This window comes from Salmo trutta, chromosome 17 (genome assembly GCF_901001165.1).
Source record: "Salmo trutta chromosome 17, fSalTru1.1, whole genome shotgun sequence".
Lineage (NCBI taxonomy): Eukaryota > Metazoa > Chordata > Actinopteri > Salmoniformes > Salmonidae > Salmo > Salmo trutta.
In genome coordinates, this window is record NC_042973.1 from 8404634 (window position 1) to 8417020 (window position 12387).

The following is a 12387-nucleotide window of genomic DNA, read 5'->3' on the forward strand; positions in this document are numbered from 1 at the left end:
CCTCTCTCCTCTCTTCTCCCTCTCTCCTGTCTCCCTCCTCTCTTCCCCCTCTCCTGTCTCCCTCCTCTCCTCTCTTCCCTCTCTCCTGTCTCCCTCCTCTCCTCTCTTCCCTCTCTCCTGTCCTCCCTTTGATCCCTGTTTCATAGAGGCACTCAGAAGGGCATGAGACGGGCTGGCAAGTCTAAAGTCGCCCAGAGCTGCAGCTACACCAAACACTGTGCGGATGGTTTGGAAACAACCCAATCTGGCAACAGATCCTCCTTTTTCCCTTCCCCCCTAAGGGCAGACATGCACCTAGGAAAGTTCTAGTCATAGAAACAACCTTAGCTGCCATGTTTTCTCCACTGTAGTGCCCCTTTCCACAAGGAGTTCAGTATGATACTGTACTTGTGATGACGCCTACAACTGGCCGAGTGGACATGATGCTGAACATGATTTGCACTTTTAGGACTATTCCATTGGTTCCATTGGGCCAGGAAAGCTTAGTCGAGCATAGCTAGCGAATGTGAAAGAAAAAAAAGATCAAATACTATTTGAACCCAGGTCTGGTGTGGGCAGCAGTTAGTAAACAATGACAAAGATCACTACGGGCGACTGATCTCCAGCCTATAGGAAGGTTCACCTTCCAACGGGACAACGACCCTAAGCACACAGCCAAGACAACGCAGGTGTGACTTCGGGACAAGTCTCTGAATGTCCTTGACTGGCCCAACCAGAGCACGGACTTGAACCCGATCAAACATCTCTGGAGAGACTAGGGCTGTGGTGGTCACAAAATTTCGTCAGCCGGTGATTGTCAAGCAAACAACTCACAGTAATTAACATAAACACATTTAGCATCTACTGGCTTCCACACAGAGTCTACAAGCCACTGATGCAGACCTTTGGAAAATCTACATTTAAAAAACTGTAATAAATCCATATAATATAGCCTACACCATCACAATAAATCCGGTATTTATTTTAGACAGGTCTAAAGAAACATGATATGAAGAAAATGTAGTCTATTTCAGAAGAACAGAAACAGAATAGCATACTTTTATCTTATGCTATGCCATATGGCTGTGGGCTACACTAGTTCATTGAGCAGATAACATTTGGTTAGATTCCGTGGCATTATTTTATAGTAGGAAGAATACAATTGAACAAAGCTGAATGAAATAGAAAGGATATTTTCTCCAAACGATTTGAGGGAGTGCTCACATGCGGCTATTCTGTGTTGAGCAGTTAACAAAGAAATAGGTCCTCCTATATGCTTTATTTAGTGTTATTTATGTCACTTTAGTTGTTCTACAAATGTTGGGCTATATGTTTTGATTTTTAATACATTCATACGTTCTAAGGCTACGTGATGAGACTCTAATGATGATTGTATGAAGTTGTATGAATGGCAGGAGCTCTGCTTTGTTTTTTGCACAGGCTGCACACACTTCATCGGTCTCTCATTCACAATTTGACAAGCACTTGATAATGCCTAGAATTTCCCAGCTGCATCCCCTTTGTGTGGCTGTACTGCCCCCCCAAACGATCTATGCTTGTTGCGGCCAGTGGCCTTTGTGCCGTTGGGCTGAATATAATAATTATAATTCCCTTCTCCCGGCTGCGTGCCGAAGCACCTCTCACTCACATGGCTTTCTGTCACATGATCGGGTCTTTCTCACAGGCTACAAGTGAAGACAGACACATCGGGCACGCAAAGCGCATATTGAAGTTATTGGAAAAACTGTCATTTACTTTTCGGCAGCCAACAAGATGAACAGCAAAAGCACTAGCCTATGTCAATCTACTATCCCCTATAGTACAAAAGTTGACCTATTCTATTCTGTGCTAGAAAGTAATATTCCAAACATAGTCAGGGCCAGTTGTGGGATGCGATAGATCCCAAATTAATACAACCACCAGTATCAAAAAAACTTTTACGCAATGAGCCTGATGCAACAGATCAAAACGTTTAGCTTAAAATGTTGAGAAACTATTAGGCTATTTCTTCACATTATAAGTACAGCAATGCGCACATAGGCTATAAGTGCAAATGTTCCAACAGCAGAAAAACACCATTCTCAAATATGACTGCAAATGCGATTATGCATGTAATGCTTTTATTATAAAAGGTACATTTTTATGGTGAAAATGATCTTCCCCAAACTTGAAACTCAGGTGCTGCATATGCATGCCAGTCAGGTTGAACACCACTTGTAAAGTGGATTAATGTGCTTAATTTTAAGAAGTTATTTTCCTAGCGATACAAACATTTTAGGTGTGATACAAACATATAGGTCTTTGTGCTGGGCTACATGAGGTGTGATACTAACCTTATTAAAACATATAGGCCTTTGTGCTAGGCTACATGAGGTGTGATACTAACCTTATTAAAACATATAGGCCTTTGTGCTGGGCTACATGAGGTGTGATACTAAAACATATAGGTCTTTGTGCTAGGCTACATGAGGTGTGATACTAACCTTATTAAAACATATAGACCTTTGTGCTAGGCTACATGAGGTGTGCAACTATGATTTGAAAGTTGTTTTTTTGCCTTAAGCTGGGCATCATTCACAAGTGATAATAAATCATTCACAATGATATTGTCACCCATCAGACTATTCTTACTTTAATCTTGTCTTTATATATATACTAAATAATATATGCGTAAAATTTGTTTTGATTTAGAAGATCAAGGGCCTGATTACTTGCATGTCCACCGATGTTATTTACATGCTGAAATGTCCTTGAGGTCTGTCTTACGTAGGGAAAACCCATAGAAGCCTTAAGACACGGATCAGTGAGCACCGCAGCAATATACGGACAGGTGAGACAAAAAATCTGGTTGCTGCTCATTTTGTACAAGCTGGAGGCCAAGAGGAGACAGTTATTAGCTCTCTGAGATACATTGGAATAGAAATTGTCAAGATGTCACGCAGGAGAGGGGACATTGAGAGGAAACTTCTCCAAAGGGAATCTTTCTGGAACCACAGGCTAAACACACTGTCTCCTCTTGGCCTTGTGCTTTTTTTTAAAATCGTAATTGAATATTGTATGTGTATGTATATTACTGTAAATATTGATCACATTCTCTGTGTATGATCATATATTTTGATACATTGAATGTTAATATTGTGAAACTATGTTATACATTTTTTACCTCCTGTTTCAGGAAGTAATGTCACTGAGTACTGCCTCTATATATAGGACCTTCCACCCTCACCCTTAGGTCAGGATGTCTGATGAAGACCTAAGGGTCAAAACATTGTAGATAAATATCACCTGGGAGCATGAGCAGCAGTGTGCTGCATTTTCCTTTCTGTTTTCCTTGATTTAGAATGGACCATTTATCATAAACCTGTCTCGAAACGGGGGGCAGGGGGAAAAAATACATGTCATCCACAGTATGCACTTAAATAGTGAATGGAGGACGCTTTTCCCATGGTTCATTTTCATGCCAGCCAGATAGGCTATACTCCTGTTATAAAGAGAAGCAATGTGCTTAATATTAGAAAAGTTGAGAAATAAACATAGTAGGCCTAGCCTATAGAAAGCTGATCGGATCCTCCTCTTTTTAGTAGAGGCCATCACTCTGTTTTCTCACGCAATTGCATAGCCTATAGAAATGTTGTGCAACATGAGCTCATGGGCTCTCATGAAGTGTTTGATTTTCGAATGCATTTGCATTGATGTCAGAGTGATTAGAGGGACAATAGAGTACTGAGTACCAGGCAGTTATCAAGTTTGGTAGGCTACTAATGACCATCAGCAGCATCAGAGCTTGGAGAAGCCTAATTACCATGACTAAACAGTCACGTGGAATTTGACTGTCGTCATCACTCATGACCGCCGGTGTGGCGGTAATAAGGTCACCGTAACAGCCTGGTTGGGTATATTACAAATGATTTTGGGCGAGATAGGGGGAGTGTACATGTGTAATTCAAGGTAAAGTGTGTTGTTGTACGGAGGGGGGGACATTAAAGTTTAGATCGGATTGGATCATTGGTGTTTGGACAGACTACATGCCTTTCCAGGTGTTGGTAAATGGTTCTCATCTAAGCGGTGTTTGTACATTTTGAACTTAATCATTTTATGCTTTTTTACTTCAGAAAAATCCTTCATTTAGAGTCTATGCACTGATCACAAAGCTGTTCTATCTGGAGCCTATTATTTGAAATCCTTCAGAAATGCATTCGCAGCATTAGACAAAGAGCACTGCTTAACCATTCCAATTCTATTTCTTTAATAGACAACGGTATTGAGTGGTGTCAGCAAACAGGTGAATGGTTGAAATGAAAGCTCACTTGAACGCGGTAAAATAAGCTGTCTATTCAAATTGTTTTATTCCATTCATTGTGATGGGGTTAGGATTTGCCCATTTAATGTACAGGTACAAAATAAATATGTCAATATATATTTTCAAGGCCATTTCAATTTAACTGGTAGTATTACCTCTGGCTCAAAGGTATCATGAATGTGACAGAGCATTGAGAGCAACTGGAGATCAAACCTCCATTCCGTGTCTCAACATGATTCATGGTTTCGTATTGGTAGGCCTATGGCTAATATTTCAAGCTTTCTTCTATCATGAACATAAACCTCCATTTTGTGCCTTTCCCCACCCTCCCTTTTCTCCGGTTCACTGCGGCCTACGTACCTACAGTGTATGTCTATGGCCTACCTTAAACTCCAGCTCAGCTCCACTCTATTTTGTGTCTTCCCCACCCCACCTACATCCCCATTACCTACCTTAAACTCCAGCTCCATGCCGGTGACGTGCTCGCCCGTCTCCACCTGGGCCAGCTTCTGGATGTAGGAGAACAGGCTCCTGGCTGCCACCTCCGTGTTGCCGCACGCCACCGCCTCCAGCAAAGCGTCGTGGTTGAAGCTGTACTGGTCCTCCGTCTGCACCATGTAGTTCCGTTGCGATCGCATCAGGGTCACGTGGCCGTAGATGTCCACTGTTTTCTCGTGCTTGATGCGCTCCAGCATGGCATCGATCACGATGAAGCAGCCTGTCCGCCCCACGCCCGCACTAGGGGAGGAGAAAGAGACAGGGGTGGGGGGGTGGGGTGGGGGGAGAACAAGTTCTCATTTACAACTGCGACCTGGCCAAGATAAAGCAAAGCAGTGCGACACAAACAACAACACAGAATTACACATAGAATAAACAAACGTACAGTCAATAACACAATAGGAAAAAGTCTATATACAGTGTGTGCAAATGGCGTGAGGAGGTAAGGCAATAAATAGGCCATAGCGGTGAAGTAATTACAATTTAGCAAATTAACACTGGAGTGATAGACGTACAAATGATGATGTGCAAGTAGAAATACTGGTGTGCAAAAAAGCAAAAAAGTAAAAAAAAACAATATGGGGATGAGGTAGGTAGATTGGGTGGGCTATTTACAGATGGGCTGTGTACAGCTGCAGCGATCGGTTATGTTTGGCTGATCCAGACAAACTAACTTTCAGTCCATTAGAAGGTGCTCTTACCACAGCTCTACTGGCCCATCACAACACAGCTCTACTGGCCCATCACAACACAGCTCTACTAGACCAGGCCCATCACAACACAGCTCTACTGGCCCATCACAACACAGCTCTACTGGCCCATCACAACACAGCTCTACTGGCCCATCACAACACAGCTCTACTGGCCCATCACAACACAGCTCTACTGGCCCATCACAACACAGCTCTACTGGCCCATCACAACACAGCTCTACTAGACCAGGCCCATCACAACACAGCTCTACTGGCCCATCACAACACAGCTCTACTAGACCAGGCCCATCACAACACAGCTCTACTGGCCCATCACAACACAGCTCTACTAGACCAGGCCCATCACAACACAGCTCTACTGGACCTCACCCATCACAACACAGCTCTACTGGCCCATCACAACACAGCTCTACTAGATCTGGCCCATCACAACACAGCTCTACTGGCCCATCACAACACAGCTCTACTAGACCAGGCCCATCACAACACAGCTCTACTGGCCCATCACAACACAGCTCTACTAGACCAGGCCCATCACAAAACAGCTCTACTGGCCCATCACAACACAGCTCTACTAGACCAGGCCCATCACAACACAGCTCTACTAGACCAGGCCCATCACAACACAGCTCTACTAGACCTGGCCCATCACAACACAGCTCTATTAGACCTGGCCCATCACAACACAGCTTTACTAGACCAGGCCCATCACAACCCAGCTCTACTTGACCTGGCCCATCACAACACAGCTCTACTAGACCAGGCCCATCACAACACAGCTCTATTGGCCCATCATAACACAGCTCTACTAGACCAGGCCCATCACAACCCAGCTCTACTAGACCAGGCCCATCACAACACAGCTCTATTGGCCCATCATAACACAGCTCTACTAGACCAGGCCCATCACAACACAGCTCTACTAGATCTGGCCCATCACAACACAGCTCTATTAGACCTGGCCCATCACAACACAGCTCTACTAGATCTGGCCCATCACAACACAGTTCTACTAGATCTGGCCCATCACAACACAGCTCTACTGGCCCATCACAACACAGCTCTACTAGACCTGGCCCATCACAACACAGCTCTACTGGCCCATCACAACACAGCTCTACTAGACCAGGCCCATCACAACACAGCTCTACTAGACCAGGCCCATCACAACACAGCTCACTGGCCCATCACAACACAGCTCTACTAGACCTGGCCCATCACAACACAGCACTACTGGCCCATCACAACACAGCTCTACTAGACCTGGCCCATCACAACACAGCTCTACTGGCCCATCACAACACAGCTCTACTAGACCAGGCCCATCACAACACAGCTCTACTAGACATGGCCCATCACAACACAGCTCTACTAGACCAGGCCCATCACAACACAGCTCTACTAGACCAGGCCCATCACAATACAGCTCTACTGGCCCATCACAACACAGCACGACTAGACCCGTCCCATCACAACACAGCTCTACTAGATCTGCTCTACTAGAACAATCAGAGATTGGAGAGGTGCGCCAATTACTGCATCTAATATGCAGACTACTGAGCTAGACAGACCCCTTAATTCACACACACACACACACACACACACACACACACACACACACACACACACACACACACACACACACACACACACACACACACACACACACACACAGGGTTGCAGCATTGTACTTATTTTTGTACAATCTTATTCCATTCTTATTAATTTGTTTACAACTATTCTTAATTGTATGTATGTATGTATGTATGTATGTATGTATGTATGTATGTATGTATGTATGTATGTATTTGTGTATGTATGTATGCGTGTGTGTGTGTGTGTGTGTGTGTGTGTGTGTGTGTATGTGTGTATGTGTGTATGTATGTATATATATATATTATTATTATTTCATTTTTTCCAATGTACTTTACTCAAACCAGTGAATATCACTTATTATAAATGAGATCATTAACTATCAGCTCTTGGAATATCCAGGGCCTATACTCTTCACATTTTGGTTATAAAACAAGAAATCCAGAATTGATTAAAAACATCAAGGGACAGGACATCATAATCCTACTGGAAACATGGTGTCGTGGAGACATAGATACTCAGTGTCCCTCAGGCTATAGAGAAAGTTTACTACCATCAATCAAACATAAAAATGTTAAACGGGGCCGAGACTCAGGTGGAATCATCATTTGGCATAAGCAGGACTTAGCACTGAATGAAATGAAAAAAGGTACCAGTCACATTTGGCTAAAACTTAACAAAGGTACAATCTACTATGACAATGATGTATACATACAGTGAGGGAAAAAAGTATTTGATCCCCTGCTGATTTTGTACGTTTGCCCACTGACAAAGAAATGATCAGTCTATAATTTTAATGGTAGGTTTATTTGAACAGTGAGAGACAGAATAACAACAACAAAAAATCCAGAAAAACGCATGTCAAAAATGTTATAAATTGATTTGCATTTTAATGAGGGAAATAAGTATTTGACCCCCACTCAATGAGAAAGATTTCTGGCTCCCAGGTGTCTTTTATACAGGTAGCGAGCTGAGATTAGGAGCACACTCTTAAAGGGAGTCCTACCCAATGTGGTCACTGCACGACAGGGGAGGTAGAGACAGAGATGCACTTTCTCCTTTACTGTGATAAATATTCATCACTAAGAGATTCATTATTCACAGAAATGACTACATTTATTCACAATTTGAACTTATTAAACCCAGAGGAAAAAGTAAAAATACTCATGGGCGAAGGAGCAATGGCTCGTCTTGCAGCCAAATATGTATTTGCCTGCCATAGCCTGAGGGACACTGAATAATAACATCTGCATAGTAAGCAGTAACTTACTTATTATCACTATTATTGTTATTACTATTATTATTGTTGTTTATCATTCCAAATAGTAGTGGTATGGGTGGTAATGGTAATGATAGCAGTTTAGTGATGGTGGTGGTAGTAGTAGTGGTAATGATGATAGTAGTTGTAGTACTGATGTAATGGTGAAGATGGCTGTTATTTAGTTATAAGTTAGTTATAGTTTCATTTTCCATATTTAGATTTTTATATTTAATTTTGTATTATTATTTACTGCCATTTTATAATCTTATTTGTTATTGTTTATAATTTTATTACAATGTATATTGTATACATTGTTGCTTTGGCAATATTGACACAATGTTTTTCATGACAATAAAGCAGCTTGAGAGTGAGAGTGAGACAGAGAGAGAGAGAGACAGAGAGACAGAGAGACAGAGATAGAGAGAGAGATGGAGGGAGGGAGGAGAGAGAGACAGAGAGAGAGAGACAGAGACAGAGAGACAGAGAGAGAGAGAGAGAGACAGAGAGAGACAGAGAGAGAGAGAGACAGAGAGAGACAGAGAGAAAGAGAGAGAGAGACAGAGAGAGAGAGAGTGAGAGATGAAGGGAGAGAGAGATGGAGGGAGGAGAGAGATGGAGAGAGTGAGAGATGGAGAGAGTGAGAGAGCGAGAGAGAGAGAGATGGAGAAAGTAAGGGTTAGGGAGACAGAGACAGAGACACAGAGAGTGAGAGGAAGGGTGTGTGTGTTAGTGACTCAGAGCCCTGCAGTCTAGCTTTAAAACACTGGATAGCTGTGACCTTCACTTTACTCACCACTACTACTGTTCTACCAGCACTGTCTGGCTGGATCTATTCACTGAACCGTGTACACACACAGAAATACCTTATTTACGGAAGTATTCACACCTTTTGCTATGAGACTTGAAATTGAGCTCAGGTGCATCCTGTTTCCATTGATCATCCTTGAGATGTTTCTACAACTTGATTGGAGTCCACCTGTGGTAAATTCAATTGAGTGGAAATTATTTGGAAAGGCACACACCTGTCTATATAAAAGGTCCCACAGTTGACAGTGCATGTCGGAGCAAAAACCAAGCCATGAGGTCGAAGGAATTGTCCGTAGAGCTCCGAGACAGGATTGTGTCGAGGCACAGATCTCTGGAACGGTACCAAAAAATGTCTGCAGGATTGTAGGTCCCCAGGAACACAGTGGCCTCCATCATTCTTAAATGGAAGAAGTTTGGAACCACCAAGACTTTCTAGAGCTGGGCGCCCGGCCAAACTGAGCAATCAGGGAAGAAGGGCCTTGATCAGGGAGGTGACCAAGAACCCTATGGTCACTCTGACAGAGCTCCAGACATCCTCTGTGGAGATGGGAGAGCCTTCCAGATGGACAACTAGCTCCGCAGCACACCACCAATCAGGTCTTTATGGTAGAGTGGCCAGACGAAAGCCACTCCTCAGTAAAAGGCACATGACAGCCCGCTTGTAGTTTGCCAAAAGGCAACTAAAGGACTCTCAGACCATGAGAAACAAGATTCTCTGGTCTGATGAAACCAAGATTGAACTCTTTGGCCTGAATGCCAAGCGTCACGTCTGGAGGAAACCTGGCACCATCCCTACGGTGAAGCATGGTGGTGGCAGCATCATGCTGTGGGGATGTTTTTCAGTGGCAGGGACTGGGAGACTAGTCAGGATCGAGGGAAAGATGAACGGAGTAAAGTACAGAGAGATCCTTGATGAAAACCTGCTCCAGAACGCTCAGGACCTCAGACTGCGGCGAAGGTTCACCTTTCAACAGGACAACGACCCTAAGTAGACAGCCAAGACAACACAGGGGTGGCTTTGGGACAAGTCTCTGAATGTTCTTGAGTGGCCCGGCCAGAGCCCAGACTTGAACCCGAATGAACATCTCTGGAGAGACCTGAAAATAGCTGTGCAGCGACGTTCCCCATCCAACCTGACAGAGCTTTAGAGGATCTGCAGAGAAAAATGGGCGAAACTACCCAGATACAGGTGTGCCACGCTTGTAGCCTCATACCCAAGAAGAATTCTTCAACAAAGTTTTGTATTTGTAATACATTTGCTAAAAATTATAAAAACCTGTTTTTGCTTTGTTATTATGGGGTATTGTGTGTAGATTGATGAGAGAAATAACAATTTAATCAATTTTGAGATAAGGCTGTAACGTAACAAAATGTGGAAAAAGTCAAGGGGTCTGACTACTTCCAGAATGCTCTTTATAGCAGGAGAACTCAACTCTTACCCTATGAGATCAGGAGCCTGCTGGTTTTCTGTTCTACCTGATAATGAATTGCACCCACCTGGTGTGCCAGGTCTAAATAATTCCCTAATTAGAGGAGAACAATGAAAACAAGCAGTGGACCTGGCTTTGAGGTCCAGATTTGAGTTTGAGGGATCTACAACAAGGATTTTGTGATCTAAGAGAATAAGTAAATGTTTTGTTTTTTTAATTAAAAAAAGTATTTTCAAGTGCTGGGTCCATGGTTCATTGGAACAAAGAGAGGAAAACTCAACACACCTGCTTCAACTAACCATAGTCCTTAATGAACACTAGTGGACATCTCGCTGTTTATTTATTATCTATGCTTAGCCACTTTAATAACTCTACCTACATGTACATATTACCTCAATTACCTCGACTAACCTGTGCCCCGCACATTGACTCTGTACCGGTACCCCCCTGTATAGAGCCTCCACATTGACTCTGTACCGGTACCCCCCTGTATATAGCCTCCACATTGACTCTGTACCGGTACCCCCTGTATATAGCCTCCACATTGACTCTGTACCGGTACCCCCTGTATATAGCCTCCACATTGACTCTGTACCGGTACCCCCCTGTATATAGCCTCCACATTGACTCTGTACCGGTACCCCCTGTATATAGCCTCCACATTGACTCTGTACCGGTACCCCCCTGTATATAGCCTCCACTCCACATTGACTCTGTACCGGTACCCCCTGTATATAGCCTCCACATTGACTCTGTACCGGTACCCCCCTGTATATAGCCTCCACATTGACTCTGTACCGGTACCCCCTGTATATAGCCTCCACATTGACTCTGTACCGGTACCCCCCTGTATATAGCCTCCACATTGACTCTGTACCGGTACCCCCTGTATATAGCCTCCACATTGACTCTGTACCGGTACCCCCTTATATAGCCTCCACATTGACTCTGTACCGGTACCCCCTGTATATAGCCTCCACATTGACTCTGTACCGGTACCCCCTGTATATAGCCTCCACATTGACTCTGGTACCGGTACCCCCTGTATATTAGCCTCCACATTGACTCTGTACCGGTACCCCCTGTATATAGCCTCCACATTGACTCTGTACCGGTACCCCCTGTATATAGCCCCACATTGACTCTGTACCGGTACCCCCTGTATATAGCCTCCACATTGACTCTGTACCGGTACCCCCCTGTATATAGCCTCCACATTGACTCTGTACCGGTACCCCCTGTATATAGCCTCCACATTGACTCTGTACAGGTACCCCCTGTATATAGCCTCCACATTGACTCTGTAACCGGTACCCCCCTGTATATAGCCTCCACATTGACTCTGTACCCCCTGTATATAGCTCCCTGACTCTGTACCGATACCCCCTGTATAGCCTCCACATTGACTCTGTACCGGTACCCCCTGTATATAGCCTCCACATTGACTCTGTACCGGTACCCCCCTGTATATAGCCTCCACATTGACTCTGTACCGGTACCCCCCTGTATATAGCCTCCACATTGACTCTGTACCGGTACCACCCTGTATATAGCCTCCACATTGACTCTGTACCGGTACCCCTGTATATAGCCTCCACATTGACTCTGTACCGGTACCCCCTGTATATAGCCTCCACATTGACTCTGTACCGGTACCCCCTGTATATAGCCGCCACATTGACTCTGTACCGGTTACCCCCCTGTATATAGCCTCCACATTGACTCTGTACCGGTACCCCCTGTATATAGCCTCCACATTGACTCTGTACCGGTACCCCCTGTATATAGCCTCCACATTGACTCTGT

General features: G+C 44.1%; 1 protein-coding gene across 1 annotated transcript in view; it reads right to left on the reverse strand.

The window, feature by feature from the left end:
* LOC115151250 (receptor-type tyrosine-protein phosphatase S-like) overlaps positions 1–12387 on the reverse strand; it is a 394494-nt gene that overhangs the window by 4125 nt on the left and 377982 nt on the right. Inside the window, exon 31 of the mRNA XM_029695206.1 lies at positions 4732–5017. Within this exon, the coding sequence (XP_029551066.1) occupies positions 4732–5017 (286 nt within the window). The remainder of the gene's footprint in view (positions 1–4731; positions 5018–12387) is intronic.